At 40.0% G+C, this 20,906-nt stretch overlaps 1 protein-coding gene across 2 annotated transcripts; it reads left to right on the top strand.

Annotated features, from left to right (window-relative positions):
- Positions 1-18,097: 18,097 nt before the first annotated feature.
- On the top strand, positions 18,098-20,509 carry cuedc2 (CUE domain containing 2). 2 transcript variants are annotated; one of them, XM_085369272.1, is made up of 9 exons: positions 18,098-18,188; positions 18,897-18,982; positions 19,069-19,212; positions 19,342-19,403; positions 19,502-19,632; positions 19,747-19,914; positions 20,000-20,064; positions 20,149-20,209; positions 20,292-20,509. In XM_085369272.1, the coding sequence occupies exons 2-9, from the start codon at positions 18,909-18,911 to the stop codon at positions 20,436-20,438; spliced, it is 852 nt and encodes a 283-aa protein (XP_085225398.1). In that variant the 5' UTR covers positions 18,098-18,188; positions 18,897-18,908; the 3' UTR covers positions 20,439-20,509. The 2 variants fall into 2 exon arrangements, with proteins under 2 accessions (XP_085225398.1, XP_085225399.1); XM_085369273.1 differs by lacking the exon at positions 18,098-18,188 and adding an exon at positions 18,405-18,465.
- The last annotated feature ends 397 nt before the right edge of the window (positions 20,510-20,906 follow it).

Genomic DNA, 20,906 nt, shown 5'->3' with positions numbered 1-20,906 from the left:
GACTATTGATCTTGCAGCACTCCATTTCAAGTTAATTGTGCTTGAAATGAGGTCCACACTCCCAGGCATACCTTTGTTTGAAAGGTGGATATTCATTTTTATTCAGCAGGATGTTGATATCAAAGACACAGGATATATTCCATATTTTGTTTATGGTTATCCTGCACACGCAGTTTCTCTTGCAGTGATTGGTCAAACAGTCCAATAATAGACTAAGAACACTACGGAAGCTCAGTTTTAGTCCTGTTTTCTCTCCATTGTGATTGGACAGAAATAATGCTCTTCCTGCTCCACTGGGGGGGAAAGGGAGGCGATAGAAAAAACAGAACATGATTTTCATTGTGCCGTGGAAGATATGAGGTATAAATGCTCTGTATGTGAAACAGGGGGCACTGTAGGTAAAATTATGCTTTCATATTGACCACTGTTGAGGAAAAAATTGGTTCTTTTGAGCCTTGAGACAGATCCCTGGGTTATTAAGGAGTATTCTCATTGTTTATTTATTTTTGGCTCTATTATATACAATAAGGAAATATTTATCTACCTATATGTGTTGTTTTTTGTGAAAGATTGCAGTTTATATATTTAAATTCCTCTGATAGAGAGCTTTATTGCTCTTATTTATTCCACGTCAGTGGTAAGGTGAACTTGATCACCTCATCTTAAAAATCGCAAATGCACATGAAAAGAAAACAGACCTCCCCATCGACAAGCCAGCGCACAAATAAATGCTTCAGTCGGTATTTCAGCTACTCATTGTGGTAATTACTGAAAGAAAAACCCAAAACCGGGAACTCTGAAAGCTACTTATGCAAGACCTCTCAGGATTTACTTCTCCTGGTTTTGTTTAGTTTTAATTCCTAATCAGAGAGAAATTGTCTACCTTGAAAACGTGTGCAAGGCTCACAAGAAGGTGAACTTCCCTGCTGGAAAACACAGACAAGAGCACTGAAAAGTTTCATAGCTTTGTGACCTACTGTACATACAGTCTAATCCCTGTCATGATTAAGTGCAAATCGGATTAGTACATGTGACATATGTGTGTTTTTACAGCTACCTCTGACAGCCCAGCAGAAAGTGAGTGTGAGACGTAGGAATGAAGCAAAGTACAACCTCATTAAGACGAGAGAAAAACCAGCGAGGTAAGCTCTACTGCAGGAAATACTGCCACTCTCGGTGATTTAATCTCTCAGTCTCAACTGCATCATAATCCTGCCTGGAACTCATGAAAGTGCAGGCGGAAAAAAAAGACATCCAGCGAAGACCACAAACAAGTGTCAGTCTCAATCTGAAAACCATTTTGGAATGTTTTCTATTGCCTGCTCCTGCAAGGCAAAGTGCACTTGGGGATGAGAATGGATGCAAATTCCATCTTCCCCAGTAATCACTCCCATCCCACTCTGATGTCCCTGACTGTTGCCGGAACCATATCTGTTTGCAATATCACACAACAACAAATAAAAGGTGCATAATGGAGGACATTAGAGGGACCAGTGCATAGAGGCAGGGTTTAGCGGGGCTTCAGCCTCATGGGCTAACTCCCCCCCTTTCTCCTTTTCTCTGTCTCTTTTATTCCTTTATTAATAGGATCTAGTCTCTTCAAATCCATTAAGTCAGTTATGCAGGACCATATATAATCTGATTTCAAATCCAGCATGGAAATGCTTAACCACTTCCTCCATGCTGGTTTCCTGAATGGAAGGTCTAGTGTGAGGAGCCTGGATACACACATTTCTTTCCACTGAGAAGATGCTTGAAATCAAAAATTAGCATTTAGGACACTGGAAATTTGACCATGTGACTTGTTCAGCCACACAGTGAAGTCACTGCATCTGCTTTCACAAAAGTTAAAAAAAAAAAATCCCTGACTCTTGTGTACAACATAAATACATGTTACATCTTCCGTGCTACCTATTTCCAAATCCCAGTGGAAGAGAGAAAGATTGAAAGAGAAAGCAGGAGAGAGAAGGAGAGAAAGCACGGCTGGAGGCTTTTTGGTCTCTGCCCTCTGCGCACTGGCCTGACTGGGGCCAAGTTACGCCTCAGTGCCCCAGCGAGACTCAGCTTTACACAGGCAGACAAATACACACACACACTCACAGCTGGGGTTACCAGTTATTAGACAGCAAGAGGAAAGAGCCAAGTATACACTTTCACCAAATCATGCATTCATAAATACATTTACACACCCTAAACTCTTCTCGCAACAACATGTAACTGAGTGACATGGAGACGAGCGGCTTGACAGCTTGAAAACGGCATGAAAAAGAAAGGCGCAGCGATTACAAATACAGGCTTGTAATGAGCTGCATGGGCTTTTTCTGTCAAAATATTACTGAATATGTATATTTTTCTCAAGTAAAATTGATTTTCAAAACATCCTATTTGATACTAAACTAAACACCAAATGTTAAATCATTTTCTCATTATCAATCATCATCTGCGAGTGACTGCAGGGGCATCCTCTCTATTGACTTTGAACTTTTGCCTAAGCTCTGCCAAACGCGTGATATCCGTCACTAAAGGTGCATTATGAATCTTGAGACGTCAACCTTGAATTACATCTGTGCACCCACCGCACCCCCACCCCCAGTCCACGTCTTATTAACATAGACAGAAACAGCAGCAGCAACAATGTTTTGCTAACAGTTCATGCATTACTACTCAGGGGAGGGTTAGCACCATGCATCCCTGCATCTCAAACACACACATGTTCCCCTGTGTGATTCAGTGGGGGGAAAAAAATAAATAAATAACACAGCACTGCTGATCAGAGCTGCTCAGCCCACTTGCTCTGTACTCGGGGCCCCTGACAGAAGCAGTGATGTTTGAGATGCAGGGAGCCCTGAGTTTGTCCATCACTGATTAGTAAAAACTCCAGCCCTTCCTGCCCGTCTGCAGCTGATATGCTCGTCCACAGATCCCGACACAAATTCCAAAGAAGCTTTTTTGTTTGTTTGTTTTCACAATAAGACATACGTGGGCACCCGCATGTAAACAAAGAGACACGAACACACGAGCACGACGAGTGTGCGCACACAGACAAATGCTCTGCATGTGCAAGGACTGTTGTTTAATTTGTAAAACACAGCTTAGCAAAGCAGGCAATTAGGGACTCTTCTTCCTGAGCACTTGGCTGTATTCCTTTAACCTTTACACAATGATTTATGTCAAAGGATTTGTCACCTTCGCAGTAGGGCCTTGCGCACAGCTTTTTTAAAAACACACAATGGGGGAAAAGGAAGGGGAAAAAACTTAAAATCCTCCTGTGAGGATTTAGGAACTTATATAACTCCCAATTATCAAAACTTCTTCTTGCAGCCTTTGCAGGCCTCCCCCTCTGTTTGGAAGACACACAAAATATCTACAGTGCCACTGAAGAGTGTATAATGCCTGTGTGCCCACATGACTGGCGAAAACACTCCTGCTCTTTCTGCCCCGCTGAGTCCTGCTGCATAATGGGGGTCTTGAAGGCTTTGGGCTCAGAGCAGGCCTGCCTAACAAAGCCTTGGTGGCTTGCAGCAGACAGGAGAGTGTGTTTGCACACTGGTTGCCAAAAACTAATTTTCAGGAGGTTTTCTGTGGGATGCAGTGGCAGCAGCATGACAGTGTGAGGTTTAGATATCTTGGCGAGCGGGGAGGGCTGGGGTTGAGATATGTAGGTCTTTTGTGGAGGTCCAGAGAGTCGGTTCAAGAAGAGGAAGTTCACAAATTGGTAGTTCAGAATACATTTCTAAAGTAAGCAATTTTTATTTATTTACTTTTTTTTTTACTTACTTTTTATGTCATTTTAAATTTTTACCCCGCTTTATCAAAAGGCTTTTTTGGAATTAATTTCAGATTAACCACTAAGAAATCCCCTTTCACCAGTCTGTCAGCTAGAGTAGTATTTATTTCAATCGCTCACTCTGTATCCGTCTCTCAGGAGCATTTTTATCCTCTATCCCCACGCCATTCACTTTCCCTTTTCCTCCACAGAAATGTACCTGTTTACCTATTGGGTGGTCTTGAGCTGGGCTAAACGAAAGCCCCAGTCCCTGCAATCTAAGTGTAGAGTAGCTGCTAATCCGATTTCAGGAAACAGCCAAGCCCCCACCGCCCTACTCTCCTACCCACCTACCCCCACCCCACCCTTCGCCTTTCACCATCCCAGCTTACTACGCCTCCTCAGAGAGGGAAGGAAATAAAAAAGAAACTTGGACAAAAAGTAAAGAAATTGGAGAGAGGAATATTTAAACAGCAGGGGTTTGGTTGTCGGTAAAGTACAAATTCTGTGCTTTAATAATTCAAGACTACACAACCAGCCTTCTTATATCTATCGGGCCCTTTAATAAGGTGTGACACAGAGGACATGTTACCTGCTCACTGGCTGGTCTTTCCTCTGAGTCCACTCTGCCCTCTCTGGGACGCTGGCGAGGCCAAACATAAAGCAGTGTTTCATGGTGCTGGGGCTTATCGGGCCTCTGAAAGTATGTGAGACATGCCAGGAAACAAAAGAGCGTCTCTGTGTCCACTAGCAGGATGAGTATATCCCTTTCACAGGCACACATCTCCCTGGCTTTACTTATTTGACAAGCTTATGGTGGTTTTCAGTGGAAAGGATGGAAAGAGACTGACCAACATGGGATACGGACCACTGCAGCTGGATCAGAGTCGGAGCCAAACTCAGTAGTAGCCTCCCCTTTATTTATACTCATATGTTTTATGTCATGTTTGTGGTGTAAATTTATGTATAAATTCCCTTTTCGCTCATTTTAGTTTTACTTAAATTGCCATATCCTTAAGATTGATGCTAACAAAAAATTACTCAAAGACCCTAAAATGTAAATTTTAGCAGTGTTTCCTTTGTAGGTAACTTCCTCACGTCATTAACAATATATGCATTAAAATATAACTAAAAAATGTGAAACACAAGTAAAGTACACATTCTGAAGAAATGAATCAAATTGTCTGTTAAGTTATTAAAGCTTTTCTTTCTGTTAGGTATTTTAAGGTGCAAAGCATTCCTATTGTCCTAAGAACATATTTTACAAGCTAACAACTACACATTCCAGAAATGAAAACCATGTAAAATGCATTGAGCTGTATTGAAATTAAACACAGAGCAAAAATATATCATTTGAACCCTTTTTGTCACTGCTGCCTAAAAATGATAGATTATGTAAATGTTTCTTTTAGCGTGACCCATATATAGTCGACAGCATCGGTGTGAGGAAAGAAGTGGGCCAGAGTGACAGGCTGAAAACAGGCTCTACTCACCCTAAAGGAAAGCATGGCCTCAACTGGCCAAACATGAGCAGTACAACTTACAGCACCTCCCAGCACTTTCCAGTGTTTTTTACACAAAGTGTACTGGAGCTGTATGAATTAGTAAATGATAGATTGATTTCCAAAAAGATGGACAATAAATGAGGAAAGTAAACACACACACACTTTTAAATACAGTGGTGTTAGGGTAGCATTGTCTATGACACGTGGGGATCGGTGTCACTGTGTCACAGATGATCCCTGGTGTACAATCTGACAGCAGGCACCCTCAGGGCCCTGCTTTACTGCTGAAAATACATCCGTCCATACGGTATCTATCGCAACAAACACATTTGGCGTTCATGTGAGTGGGGTGTTTGCACTTTAGCTGTATGGCTGTGAGTACACTGATGTAGCTGCCTGTGTGTGCATGTTGTATATTTCTGATTCTGCCATTTTATTATATTTGTGCAAAGCTAAAACATTCAAACATTAGCCCTTCAGTCTCATCCTACCCAGCTGCACCTGTCTTGCTCAAATTGTTTTTTCCCCACTCTGTCTCGCCTGCCAGCTACCTGCCATTGTGGCTGGCAGATTATCCCTATTTTACCAAGTTCCTCCTGTGTTTATTTGTCCCATCTTTAATGACGGGTCACTGTGGTCGCAGCCACTAATGACCTTGGTCTAGCACTCCTGCCACAGTAGGATTGCTCCATAAATGGTCAGTAAAGACCGAGTGCCTGAGAGCTAACAGGCCCCACTGTTACAAACAAAGGTAAGTAACAGTGACTGGGCTTTGATTATAGAGCTTCTGTTCTTCCCAGAACAACTCGATCTTCTGGTTCCTTATGAAGAGAGTGAGGCTTTATTACTAGATTGCAAACATGTGGTATTAAAAATCAACATTTTGGTTTGAATGGGGTGCTATAATGAGAATTTAGCATCAGGTAAAATTAATTCTTATTTTCCAGTATTTGGTATTTCTTTTAGATGTTTCAGATAATTAAATTAATTGTCAGTGGTAGTTGTATTATTGGTATTATTTTTTAACCTAGCAAGGTGGGTCTAGGGTAAGGATGCTAATACTGGTAGGTCCAGACTGAATTTCTCAGAAACTACTGCATGAACTAACATATTTTTATAAGTTCAACAGATGATGGACTTAACGCTTTGATCTGCTGGTTTTCCAAATTGCTACCAGCAGGTTTACAATTGGCCAACAGCAAAATGTCCTCCTTGTAGCTGGATGGATTTTGATGATGGTTACATACGTTGTTCCCTTCAGGATAATTTAACTCTGGGGATCATTGAACACTTTTACCAGCGTTATTACCAGGTCAAACCCCAGTATGTGTACTTGAGTGCAAGAAAATTACTTCTCCTACTTTAAAGTCCTACTTTATATCTTTTGCTAATTAGCAAATGTTAGCTGGTCATTATGCTAAAATAAGGCGAAGATTAGCATGCTAGCTTCTAATGACTTGCATTGGATTTTTAGTCTTCTTAAAACACATCAGGTCATTACTTTGCTTTTCCAGAATTATTGAACATGGGAATGCTGTTGCACATAAGTACATGAAATATTCCAATAAACACAGGCATAAATAATAATAAATCATTCATTTTTAAGCATTCAGGGGACCAAAAAATGGCTATCACTTTTTTTGTTTAACCCCTGTCTTTATCGGGGTAACTGAAAAGTGCTGACACTTTTATAGCAGCTGTGAAGAGAAGCCTCTTGAAGAGGCACCACAGAGCTCGCTCTGCTCCCTAGGTAGACACAGATAGACTGCTGCAGATTAGCTGGTTTTCTTAATGTCTCCTCTCTGGCAAAGTTTCTTTCAGAGTGTTGAGAGGCAAACAGGCCCTGGTGAAAGACTCACTCCCCATTAGTGGAGGTAAATGGCTCTTCTGTGAGCAACCAGTTAAAACAGGGTGGGATAAAGGACCTCTCCACAGAGTCTTCAGTCAGATTAGAGAGGTGACTCTTGTCTCGAGGATGTAAAATGTTTACATGGGCACAAGAGCCACTCTACCGTAGGACTTCAGCAGTTTTTCCTAACACATACAACACCAGGACTTCAGAAAGCGCTTCTTTTTAGTACTGACACAGCTCCCAAATAGGATATTAAAACTCTCCACATATGGCGAAACAGTTATAGTTAGCTGTCATTTATGTGTTTCCTATAGTGATAGCTTTAGCATTAATCAGTTTAATGCCACACAGCTCCCTGACGTCAAAACTAAATCAACTTTTCCTTCACCGTGTTTTAAAATTTACATGCAGTTTGGTGTGAGAGACCAAACTACTGCAATATATTTTCTGTGCTACTTCTTCAGCTCAAACTCTGCCTTACTCCTTGAAAGGCGTGGGGCGGGGAGGGACTGCACCTAATCACAGGCTCATTGCTTCTTTGCCAGCTACCAGCCACTGATTGCATTTCAGCTGAGAAGTAAATACTACATGCTCAGTTACCAGGTGAAATCAAGCAGGCAGATGTGTCTGCAGCCTCAGTAGATACTCGCTGGACCCTGCTTCTGTCTACCTGTGCCACAGAGTTTCTAGCCAAGTCAGCTGCTGCTGATCCATGTTGCTGAGTAGGGGTGTGTGTGTGTGTGTGTGTGTGTGTGTGTGTGTGTGTGTGTGTGTAAGTGAGTGAGTGAGGGGGGAAATGTACTTAAGCTAACTTAAAGGCTTTTTAAGAGACAAACATGAAGCAAATCCATGAGCCTCAGTGGGTAGAGTGGGTTGTCTACTAAACAGAAGGTCTGTAGTTCAATCCCCATCTTCTCCATATTTATAATATTTCATATTATCCTCAGGCATGATACTCCACCTGAAATTCCCCCCAATGATGCATTTAAAGGCATTTAAGAAAGCATTGTTTGAATATGTGCGTAAATGAGTAGATGTGACAGTCTGAAAACTGCTTTGAGTGCTCATTAAAAAACATTATATAAATACCAGACTACATACTTCTACTGATTAAAATATAGCTCAAAATTCAAAACATACTCAAAGTAATGCATACTAGCTTCAGATTTCTAAGAGCTTACAAAGGAAGAGTGCAGCAGAGCTAGGTTTGCCAGAGAAGGGGTGAGAATACAATAGCCTTCCTTCCAAGGGTCTGTAACCATAGACTCTAATAAAGTCACTGCCTGCAAATAAAGAGCCGCTGCTCTGCTCGTGTTACAACAACAAGGACAGCATTATACACCACGGCTCTGTTTTGAAGTTCGCTACCATATATTAAAGATCAACAAAGGGGCACAATCCACATGGTTTGATACTGACGATCAGTAATTTGCTCGTCTCCTTTCACAACAGATATATCAATATATAACTGCACAGTTTGAAGTAACACGGCTGAGTTTTTTGTCTGATCTGTGTCCTGAAGACTGGTTGTTTGGCTGAGAATAATACTTAATGTATTACATTTTATAGACATAACATGCTGTCAGCTCAATCAAGAACAGACGTTGTATTGATGTTGAGTTTGAGAAAGATGTAAATCAATACCGATACATACTGATTGGTTCGTCTTTTTTTTAGGAAGCCGATCACTGGCTAGATGGAGATAAAGTTAATAAAAAAAAGTAAGACAGAACAACACACCTGTGTAAATGATCAAAAACATGGCAATGGCAACAAGGTAATGCCGGTGTTTATTATCACTTTTAATATGAAATTACATCCAATAAAACTGAATTAACCTCAAATTATTTGGTAAAAAGTTACAATGAAACAGTGACTGAAACTTGTCTGTACTCTGTCAGCAGTTACATGTAGTAAAAGTTTGACGGGGCTGCTCTTTGCAAATTTCAGGCCTCCCTGTTGCTAAAGGTTGTGACCCGGCTTTTTATTTTTCCCGGGGCTGTTGGGTTAATGAAGTAACAACAAACTGGGCCTGCAGCTAATTTGGAGTGGCACTTCCTGGCCCCTCCTGTCTCCACGAAGACGTATTTCATTTTCTCTTATCTCTGCTTCGGTCATGTGGCTTTCCGCATGGACGCCCTTGTCTCCCCCAGTTGCGCGAATAATGGAAACTTCGTTAATGTCATTAATCTGCAGACCAGGACATGAACCAAACATGGTTAACCTTTCTGGGTTTGCCTCTTCCACGAAGCTGTTGTGACTCGGTGCTCAGTGTGTGGACGGTTACTGCTTAGTGTTAGGTGTAACAACACGAGTTTCTCTTGTCCACATCAATTTCATCCACTACAAAGCCACGTTGGACCAACGTGGGAGTGCTATGCAGCATTGCAAAACATCATGTAAAACACGTAAGGTCTACAGATACTCAGGTTTCACCAGCACTAGGAGGATGGCTGTATCTTTAAGTTTACACTAAATACCTTTTCCAATCATCCTCACTTGACTGGATTGGTGTTTATTGATGACAGCGCTCCCACTTCCAGCATGCCCATTTAAACACTGCTAATGTCAAAAGCTTGTTTAATGACTAATCAGGTGTCTGTGTTTCATGCTTCATTCAAAGCCCTTATTCCCACATTCCACCAGCTCCATGAATGGACACTGAGCCCCGCATGTCATATACTTTCATTCATAAGAAGAAGACAGGAGAAGAGGGGGTGGTTAGAAAAAAAAAAGGACTCTCTCTCTCTGGTAGGATGGGTAACCCAGGGGACATTTTCTTTTGTGTGGCACTCAGCTTATGGGGCCAAATGCCAGCAGGCTTACCTCCACACTGTCTGTCTGTGTGTGTCCCTTTTTCCTTTGCACACAGTAATTAGGAGGATCTTAATGGAGAGGGGGTTTATTAGTGTCTAAGGAAGGCTTTAAACGTCACTTTAATTAAGGGGGATTCGACAGACAGCTTGTGTGGCTATGTCACCCGTTTTATAAAATCCTTGTTTGGGCACAACAGGAAAATAGAAGTGGGTCTTTAAAAAGAAGGGGAAAAGGCTTTCCAGAGGAAGACTGTCTAGACCTGCGGTCAGACAGAGAATAGATAGTCTGACCCTGGCTGAGCATTAAGATGACGATCATTATCTGCTCAGAAATTTCACATCTGTGCATGCAGCGGGGGGACACCCTCCCTCAAGAAAATCAGACAAACAAACTCACCTGCCTCTCTGAAAGTGTTTCATTGAAAAGATAACCTCTCTGCTAAAATTTGGACAGGGTGGGGGGGGGGATTAATTTATTCTCAGCATATCCTATGGCCATTCATGCAGGATATAAAATCCTAGATTATTTCCTGCTTGGTTAACCCGCATCCGGCCAGTCCCTCTCACAAAGCCATTCTAATGTTGCCATTAGTTATGCTCCTCTGGTGGCCAAAAGATTGATCCCAGAGACTTGGAAACCAATAAATGTGTACATGAATGGCAGAGAGAGATAACATATTTCCCACAGATAGTAGAGGGGCCGATCAGTGCTGAAACATAATTGGAAAAAATTACTGATGATATAGCTTGGGGAAAATAGCACAACAATGATATGTTAAATTAAATATTTAATATTTAATCCTTCTTCTTTTTATGATATGTTTGATATATCTTTTACAGTTGTCATGTTTTCAGAATATTTTTTAATACAAAACGGCATTATTATATTTTTCTAGTATTGTGTTAACATGCATTAAAAAAGAAGGAAACTACTATCCAAACAAGTTAAATAGAGCATATATTTCCTCATAAAAAATAAAAAATAAAAATCCTGTCACAGACATCATGGTGCTATAAAAGTAGAGTCTTCCACAATGACTGCAGCTGCTGGGAGCCCACAGAGGGGATCTGATAATGGGCCTGAGGGGAAATGACAACGTGCTCAGGGAGCAGGGATTGTCTGGAAGACAGATAAGAAGACGCAGGAACAGGTTATCAGCTAGTTTATGGGGTGTCACTCTACTCAAACATTCACCTGTTCCTCAGGAAAAATCACACAGTCACAAGCACTGCATTAATTCCCACAAGGATCTTATAGCTATGATCCATTTAAATGTAGATATCTTTAAACTGTGTCTCGCGTATAACATTTAGACTGTTCAGACAGAAATGACACAAGATAATATTATTATATACACTGTAAACCAACTGTACATTGCAGTCAGGATTTAGTCAGTGTGTACACCAACACTTTGGAGTATTAATGCCGTACTTCGAAACAAGAAAGAAAGAAAAAAACAATGTAACAACGTAGAAGAGGTTCTTAAGGAAACATCCAACCAAAACTGTTTTGTGGAAATCATACAAAGACAGGTTAAATGTGAAAATGTAATGTTTTTTATCATTTCAAAGTGGGTCACAGCTGTCATGATGCACTTTTCCACAAATCCCAAATCAAATTTGGCTCAAGTCTGAGTAAAATCGCTAAAAGACTACAAAAGAGAATATCAGTCGGCGTACATTTGTACAAACAGGGCATTGCTGTAGAATAAAAGTCTTAGGAGTTACCAAGTCATTTCAGTCACATTTGACTTTTGTGGCACCTGCAGTCCCTACAGAAGGCAAACTTCTTGTTGACAATAAACTAAAACAGCATCTTTTTTATTCATCGTCTATGAGCTGTAGTGTACTTGTTTACTAGACTAGCTACTACTCATGACATCAAAATGACTTCTTCATTCACTCATACAAATCTGACAAAGTAAATAAATTGTGTTTTGCACAATGAAATCGTTCGAAACAATATAGCACAATGCCAATTTCTCTTCTCCACTGACTTCTTCCCTATTGTGATAACAATCATCGCGTCATGAATAATTTTTGTTATCATTTTTAAGCCGCTGTCGATAACGCTAAATGCATGGGGGGATGTATGCTTACTGAATTGGTAAATTGCAAAATGTTTCTAAAAACTTTACTTTGCCATATTGCTCCCAGAGAATTATAGTTTAGATTTACACTAAATAACATAGTTACATGACATGCCTCGATGTGCCAGCTGCACTGTGCCACTAAAACATGGAAATGTTGCCTTCCATTAAAAAAGGCACAACCTCCTGTAGATAGCTTAACTACATGGGAATATTCTCCAGATTTTTTATTATTATTCTTTCACCCACATAAATGATCAAAACAAATGACAATCTCTGCGCAAGGAGGAGACGAAGCCCACAAAAGGGAGTCTGACAGCCATTTCCACAACAGATGTTTTTACAGAGGGGTGTCTTCTCTCCGCTGAGCAGTCTCACACATGAGAGACCCCCAAAAGCTTCAGAGAAACGTCCAGAAAACCAACATGTAAATTTGTAACTGCCACGTCTCAGACAAGCAGGCCCACGCCAATTATATTTCTTTAGGAAAAAAACACTGAGAGAGAAAGAAAGAGATGCCGTAAAAGCAAATACAAATGTACATATCAGCAAGGATGGTTTAAGAAAAAAAAAAGAGTGGCAGACAAAATTAAAACTTCAATATCAGAAGAAGACAACAGGCATCGTTATGTGTTATCGTGAAAAGATAAAAGTCCCTATTGATCCAGGTTGTGGGCAAAGGCTGCACTATTGACAGGAAGACTGAATATGTCGGAGGGGCAATATTTCATACATTTGGCCTGTTCACTCCATCACTGTGAGAGGGTGTTTTTCTGGGCTGTATATAATAACACGTGTGCTCTTTATTTCCCTCAGATCAATGGTAATGTGAGGCGGGCCACACAAGATGGATGCCACAGGCAGGTTAACCTATCGACTGCTGAACAGAGACACGCAGACTAAGACAAGAGAGACCAATCCATTTACTGAGATAAACCTAAGCTAGTTGGGATTTGAATCTCTCTGCTTGTTGCTGTAGCTCGACAAAAAAATATATATTCATATCATAATTAAATGTATATTTTTTTATGTTATTTCCAGATACAAATTAAGATTTTTCTAAACATCCTGTTAACCTAGCTCTGATTTCTGTGTTGAAGGTGATGGGGGAAGTAGAAGAGGATGGAAAGAGCCAGTGGGAAGCCTAGTGACCATTTCCTGGAGCCAGGACAGGAGGCAGATGAGAGGGCAGGCTAGGCCACACAGGTGGCCCGGATCTGGACCAGGTCAGCCTCACCCTCGAACAACAAGCCAGCGTATCTTGTGCTTATGCTCCAAGTTCTCTCAAGTCACTAACTGGCAGCTTTTGTTAAGGGGGGGAAAAAGTGTAAAAGGTAACATTTAATTAAATTCATATGCCCGCTTTGATTTCATGAGTGTTGTTAATATGGTGCTTTTGTAAAAAATCTACACGGTCTGGCTTTGAAATCTATGACCTTCAAAACCAAGCAGAGAGAGGAGAAATGGATTTCAAGCATCTGATTTGATTAAACATACCTTAGGTTATGATTGTGAAGAAAGCCTTATATTATAAAAGTTTCAACTAATTAAACCACACTGTGCTTGAATTCACTTCGTAAATGCTCCTTTTGTAATGCTTAGGAACAGATCTGTTAACTGTTTAACAAATTCTGCCTCCGCTGAGTGTGCTGATCCCATCTGCACTGCACAGGTGACTCAACAGAAAATGTGAAATAATTCTGCACCGTTCTATTGTGGATGCAATGCCACGCACTCACTGAGAAAATACAATAAAATCTAAATATGAAATCACTCTGGCTGAACTGCAAAGCGACTGTTAATAGAAGAATACCGTTCCGACAGACGGCTCCGAGCATTATTGTCTAAAGTTGGGTAAGGGGTAATTAATTTGGCATTAAATCATTCAGTGTTTTGGTGAGTCTGATGAGAACTGTAAAATACCTTCTTTTCTTTTTTTTCTCAGACACTGCCTCAGCCAACCCCCAGCCCCCAGCCCCCATTGTCTGTGTGAAAATGGAAATCTGTGCCACCAGTACAATATCCACATTATGTGCCCTGCCTCGACATTGTTGCATGACATGCTTGATTGTACCCTGGCATATAAGAACAGAAATGTATAAACATACCATTAGCACATATTAAATTTATCTCCCACTCACATTATTGTGTAAAAGGTAAGTTTTTAAGTTCATTTTTTAATTTTTTGTATTTTCTGAATAAAATTCACCACTTTAGACATTTTGTACAACGCTTTTGATTGGATTTAAATGCAGAAGAAATGCATTTATTTCCTATTTGTTATGTCTTTGGACATGCTTAAGCGGTCAATTTTAAACTTTTACAATTAAATTTCGAAAAAAGAAAACTACGCAATTATGTTGAATTATCATTCCGCCACACGCATGCACAAAACAATCAAAAGGATACAGTTTTGCCACACCACTTTAACTTAATCAACCTGCTCTTCCATGTCTTTAGGTTAAAACTAAAAGTCTAAAACAATCTTTGTAATTATTTACAGTGTTAGCCATCTGTAAGCATTAATATGACTTGTTTTAAATGCTCCACATGTTTTATAGAAGTAAATGTTTTCTTCTGAACCTTAAAAAGGCCTGCAGCAATAGCAGGAAAAAAAACCTCACTAACCCTCAGCTGTACATTCACATTACTGGTATATTCTATTCCATTTTCGTTCACTCAAGTCCAAATTTAACAATTCTGCTCACAGCACAGGCTGAGGTCAACCCAGTACAAGCAGTCCAAACATGTCTCCCACTCACACTGAATGCACTGTAGCCACTGTATGCACAGAGAAAGTCTTCACTCATAAAACCAAATCAAAGAAACCTAAATTTGTACATCAGCATGGGTTAATGCTTTCAGATAGGACAAAATTATAGGTGACTTTTAACAACTTCCAACCCCAACATCATCCACACAACTGTTATTAATCCAAATTTGCACTCTTAAATTGAACTTTTCTGTCTGTTTTTTTGTTTTTTACATAATTCATTTTTGCATTTAAAAACGTAACATTGGGAGCATCTCGCCATCCCAGGAGGTTGTGGAAAATACACAAAGATATTCTAAAATTCTTTTCTTGCTTTCATTTATTTTTATTTTATTTTTCTCCAACTGAAAGGTCTCATGAGAATGCTATCTTTTCAAAAAATAGAAGAGGTCCTCTTGTCACTAATAACTCAATGCTGCCACCCAGTGTCAGCACATCTGTTGATTTAAAACAGCGGGTCTCAGACTTTCTCTGGCATTTCCCCCTTTTTGGAAGCTAAAAAAAATATCAACAGTAAAAAAAAGGAATCCTTTCTGGGTTTGCAGAAAAATCATAGTCATTTAACTTAGTTCCCAAATGTTTCCACCTGGCCTTTCAAAGGCAAAAGTTAATTTTGTCTTTATCATGGTCTGTGAGGTTGATTTAACTACTGAACTTTGACTAGAAGAAGCTATAAACAGGACCTCCAGATGGCTTTTGAGACTATTATTTTCTGTTTGGACATGTGCAAATGCAGTTAAAACCTTGTTTCGTGCATTAAGGTATAAGCAATGGCTGTTCTAAGTATGAGCATGCGCAATATAATATTACAATATGTTCTTCAAATGTGTGTATTACTACTTGCAGGCTGTTCTCGGTGTTGGGAAAACACAAAGAGGGGAAAAACACCATGCTGTCCTTTAATACAGATACTACATGCTCTCCTCTGATACCTCAGCCCCACCTGTCTAGCCATGAGCTCAGAGTTGAAACAGAGTTCAGCCAAGTCGAGAATTGTTCTTGCTTGTTTTATCAGTGGTGTGTACCATATTTCCCGATGAAATACTACAGCCGGCAAGAGATACTGCCAAGGGAGCAAGGAGACAATTGAATGAGCATTAATGATTTACAGGTACATATCTGCTATAATACCAACACAGGCGGAGGTAACTGAGAGCAGGCTCTAATGACATCATTGATGTTGCCTCAGATAACACCTTGATCATCAACTATGTATGGATCTGGCAAAAGATATAAGATAATGTCAAAGTGAGAGTAGACTGTTTACCACCCTACCATAGGCTGGTAAATAGACCAATATTCAGACACTGAGTCAGGAATTTAAAAAAAGAAATCTACACATGTATCAATAAGACAAATGAACTGTAAATCTTGGGTTCGCAGTGGAAGATAAAATGTATTTTCTAAGAGAAAAATATTTGATGACAGCTGGAAAATACTTTGGGGGAAATAATTATTTGATCTCATGCTGAATTTGTAAGTTTTCTTGCTCGCAAGAAAATGAACGGTCTCTAATTTTTATGGTTGCATTTTAATGGAGATGGACAGAATATCAGCCAAAAATCATGAAGAAAACATGTTACACAAACGTTATAAATTGATTTGCATGTCACTGAGTGAAATATACATTTGATCCCCAAGCAAAACATGACTGGAAATCATAATGATATGACATTTCTTCTAGTTGGTCACCAGGTTTACATTCATGTCAGGAGGGATTTGGGGCCACTCCTGTTTACAGAAACTCTCTAAATCCTTTAGTCTTCTTTTACTGCATCTTGGCAGACCCTCTTGGACTGAAGGCTGTTAATCCATGACCCTATTGTGCTTCCTTTTTACCCACACCTTTGTTGCCTTGAAAATATTTTTGGGGCCACTGTCATGCTGGAAGATCCATCCACAGCTTAGAGAAGGAGGCTCTCCGCTATGATTTTATGGTACGTGGCTCTGTCTATAGGCCCCTCTGTGCAGTGAAGTAGCATGTACGCTTAGTAGAAGAAACAGTCCAAATCATAATGTTTCCACCTCTGTGCTTGACTGTGGGGATGATGTTCTTTGGGTCATACTTAGCACTTCTCTTTCTCCAAACAGGGTGGGTAGAATTGATGCCAAAGAGCTCATTTTTGTTTTCTACAGTCATTGTGTGTTACCAATGGTGTTCTCACTGACTGTGGTCCTGACTGTCTGCAGATCATTTACCGACTCATACATATAGTTTTGGACTGATCCACCAACTTTCTCATGATCATCCTCACCTCATAAACCAAAGATCTTGTATGGAGCTTCAGACTGAGGGTCACCAACAGTTGTCACTAGTTCTTGCTGATGGTCTTGTAACTCATTCCAGCTTCTTTTGACAGCTTTTTGGTTTTGCCCATGGTGGCATAGAGGTTGGTGTCTAAGAAGTATCTGTGACTGATTGATTGATTGATTGATTGATTGATTGATTGATTCATTCATTCATTCATTCATTCATTCATTCATTCATTCATTGACTGATTGACTGATTGAATACTTATTTTACCCACTAAGGAAAAAAATGTGATATTTTAAAAAAGGTAACAATGACCTTGAACTGGTAGGTATTAGCACTAATAGCTCTGAGAAAGTCTTACACTGATGTTTTTGCATTTCCGCCATTAGTTATCTACTTACTATCTACCGTCCATCATAAAATGGGTACACTGGATAACCAGGATAACCCACCATGTCACAAAGCTGAAATCATCTCAAACTGGATTTTGCTGTGTTTTATTCGTCAAACTACATTCTTGAACATAGCAATGAGTTCAGTATACTCAAATGGCCTCCAGTGACCAGATTTCAGTGTAACGTAGCAACTTAGGGATGTAGTGGAATAAAAGATTCCCATTATGAATATGTAGCTGACGAATCTGCAAGAATGATGTGATGATATTATTTTAATATAGACCAAAATTTCTTAGGAATATTTTCAGCATCTTGTTGCTGCAGTGAGTGTAGTTCTTTGTTATTTGTAGCAATATTTTGTCACAGTAACTGTGTATTTTAAGAGGGAGCAGGATAGTCCCTTGAATATATATGAATATTTAAAAAACATATGTTAAATAAAATATTATTCTACCATGGTCTCTTGGTTGTTTTGTTTTTTGTGTGTGTGTTTAAGCTTGACAGTGCAGATTCAAAAGAAACAGTCTGAATTGCATTAGATTTCCTTTTTATTTCAATTAAATATAACCAACATTATTAAGGATTAAACATTTTTAGAGGAAGTGACGTGCTAATGTTTTGAATCGTGCCGTGCAAGTTTGCGGTTGTCACGAATAGAAATCCCTGTACTGACCTGTCTTCCCCGTATATATCTGGGGAAAACCTTTTAGCTTCATGTCTCCATAATTTCTCTCACAGTAAGTTTTCTTCAATACAAACCCGCTCTTATGTAACAGCATTCGTTTAGGCATTCAGCGTTGAGTGTTAGCTTGCTTGTAGTTGTTGTCAGCTAACGAGAAGCCACTTTGCTAGCGCTATTTCTCTAACGAGATGCCCAGATGAAGGTTAGCCTTGTGGATCAACAGACACTTGTGATGTTGAGAAAATACGAGTGATATGTGTGTGAATAACAACACACAATATCGTATAGCTTATGATAGCTAAGCCGTGATGCTAGTAATTAACCATTAGCGGGTAAGTAACAGCTGCAGTGCTAATGCTGTGCTGCAAAGCACGAGAGAGGTCATTGTATAGTTGTGTGTGTGTTGTGCTAAAGCGTTGTTAGCTGCATAGATAGGCTGTTGCTTAACTATCTGAATTAATCTGCCTAATTGCAATGGTAAGTCTTTCCTCAAAGTTTGTAATATTATGGTTGCATCACAGCTAACCACATTTGAGATCTGTCCCGCATAAAAGTCATCGCTGCCTGCTAGAGATGCTGGATCTCAAGCTTTTGTAACAACTGGTTTTGTAACGTGTTTATTTCAGCATGAGCTGACTGTGTACCAAATCTGGTAAATGGTGACAGCTGTTAGGTTATTTAATGGTCTGCATTTGCCACTGCTCAGTACATAACTGACGTGATCATCCAGCACTTTGACTTTTGTGCGTATTCTACCTCACAGCAGGAGAAAGTAATGGACCTCCACAAAATTATCCACAGTGCACTGCAGGAATTTATTCAGACTTACATTACTGATGCAGATCTCAGGTAAGCAGCCCCCAGCCTCATTTAAGCCTGAAAAATCATTTTCTATGGCTTTTGGAAGTAACTTCCTTTCTTACCGTGCCATGCAGCACACTGGATGATGTCCTGTTGTCTTACATCACTGGGGTCCTGGAGGATCTTGGTTCCCAGCAGAGTGTTGAGGAGAACTTTGATGTGGAGGACTTTGCAGAGATGCTAGAAGCTTACATACCTGGCTTTGCAGAAATTGACAGGTAAACAGACTTTCTCCTTTCTCTGGATGGGTTAAGAAAACCACATAACAACTGTACTATGTGTTTTAATGTTATTTCTATTTTTATTTATTTTTTTAATAACAGTTTTTTTTTCTTTTTATTCTGCAGTGTCAAAGTCTGTGAAATGATGTTCAGTCTGGCTTCAAAACTAGCTACTGCTCGGACCTCAGGTGGCAAACATGTTCATTTTCTCAGCGTTTCTAAAAGTGTGATTCTGATACCTCTACTATTCTACTAAATGTTAATTTATTTGTTCCTTTTTATTTAGCTCGTGAAGAAAATGGTATCCCCAAGGCAAGGACAGAAGAGATCTCATTGAAGCTCACCAGCCTGCCCAGTGAGCCACCAAGAAGAGAAACGCAGTGCCTTAAATCACAGACAGAGGGAGCCACTGCCAAGGTTATCGATTCACCTGACATCAGCACATTGTTTTTTTACATATTTGCATTTGTCTTTTTGTCCTACTGTAGATATTGTTACATCCATTAACAAATATTCACGTGTCTGTGTTAGCCACCAGTGTCTGAGTGGGAGGCCCAGGAGCAGCACTTACTAGAGATGTTTCCCAAGTGTAGTCTGACTGAGGCTCGCAGCGCCCTGTCTATTGCCAAAGGAGACATGGAGGAAGCTGTTCGTCTTATCATAGAAGGGGATGTTCAACTCAGTCCCACACCTCTTAACGTGAGTCTCTGATACACACAGAAACGTTGGTTTTGTGTTCCTCCTACCTTCCTTAGCAGTCTTTGATGGGATCCTCTTGTCTCAGGTAAACCATGGGAAGAGTATTTCCTCACTGGCAGACCAGAAACTTAAAGAGAGCATCCTTGAGAAGTGAGTAAGAGTGCTAGTGTGACTCAGCAGAACTTTCCTCATTTGTTTGTTTCTTGAGTTTATGACTGTGCTTAATCATACCAGGTACATGCTGGTGGACAGGGAGGAAGATAAGAAAACACACCGTCCCGTCGTTCCCAAAGATGTAAGCTTCCCCTTATACTTCTATTTTCTTCACATCAAATCTGTTTCATGCCTCTAAATCCAGGTGCACTCTGTTGTGACAGGCTCCAAAGAAGCTAGTTCGGTACCACGGTAACCAGGTGGTAACCACGAAAGGAGAACGGTATCAGCTCGTGAAGAAGGACGAGACCGAGGACATGAAGAAGACATATGTCAACCTCAAGCCAGCGCGAAAGTACAGATTCCATTGATGACGAGCACAGTTCTGAAAGAGCAGCTAATGACAGTATTGTTTACACTATTTTTAATTTATTAATTTCATTTAGCCTACATTTTGTTTGTTTTTTCCCAATTAAAAGCTGACATCTGCAGTGTTGTCAGAAGCTTCTTTTGGAAAAGGAAAAAAAAAAAGTTACCTTTTCATGCCTTGGTTAAAACGTTGGATTACAGTGTTTCAGTTTTTTATTGAAAAACTGAAACAGATATTTCAGTCAGGATGTTGTGACTTGCGTTCTTGTGTGTGTTTGTAACAGCCTAACCTATCTACGTTTGGCCATCTCAGCAGGTCTGATGTTGCTCTGACAGTATTGAGGTTGTGTTTGTTTAAAAAAAATTAATGTTATTTTTTTTTATGCATTTTTCTTTTTAAGCCGTACTGACATTGTGAATGAACCTATATTGATTTCTGTAACTAAGTTTTAGTGGTGCTGTAAAGTTTC

The sequence above is a fragment of the Diplotaxodon limnothrissa genome, linkage group LG13 (genome assembly GCF_057381915.1).
Source record: "Diplotaxodon limnothrissa isolate DT_005_m linkage group LG13, D_limnothrissa_male_GT1.1, whole genome shotgun sequence".
Taxonomy (NCBI): domain Eukaryota; kingdom Metazoa; phylum Chordata; class Actinopteri; order Cichliformes; family Cichlidae; genus Diplotaxodon; species Diplotaxodon limnothrissa.
The sequence above is the reverse complement of the archived record's forward strand: the minus strand, read 5'-3'. Positions and strand labels throughout refer to the sequence as shown.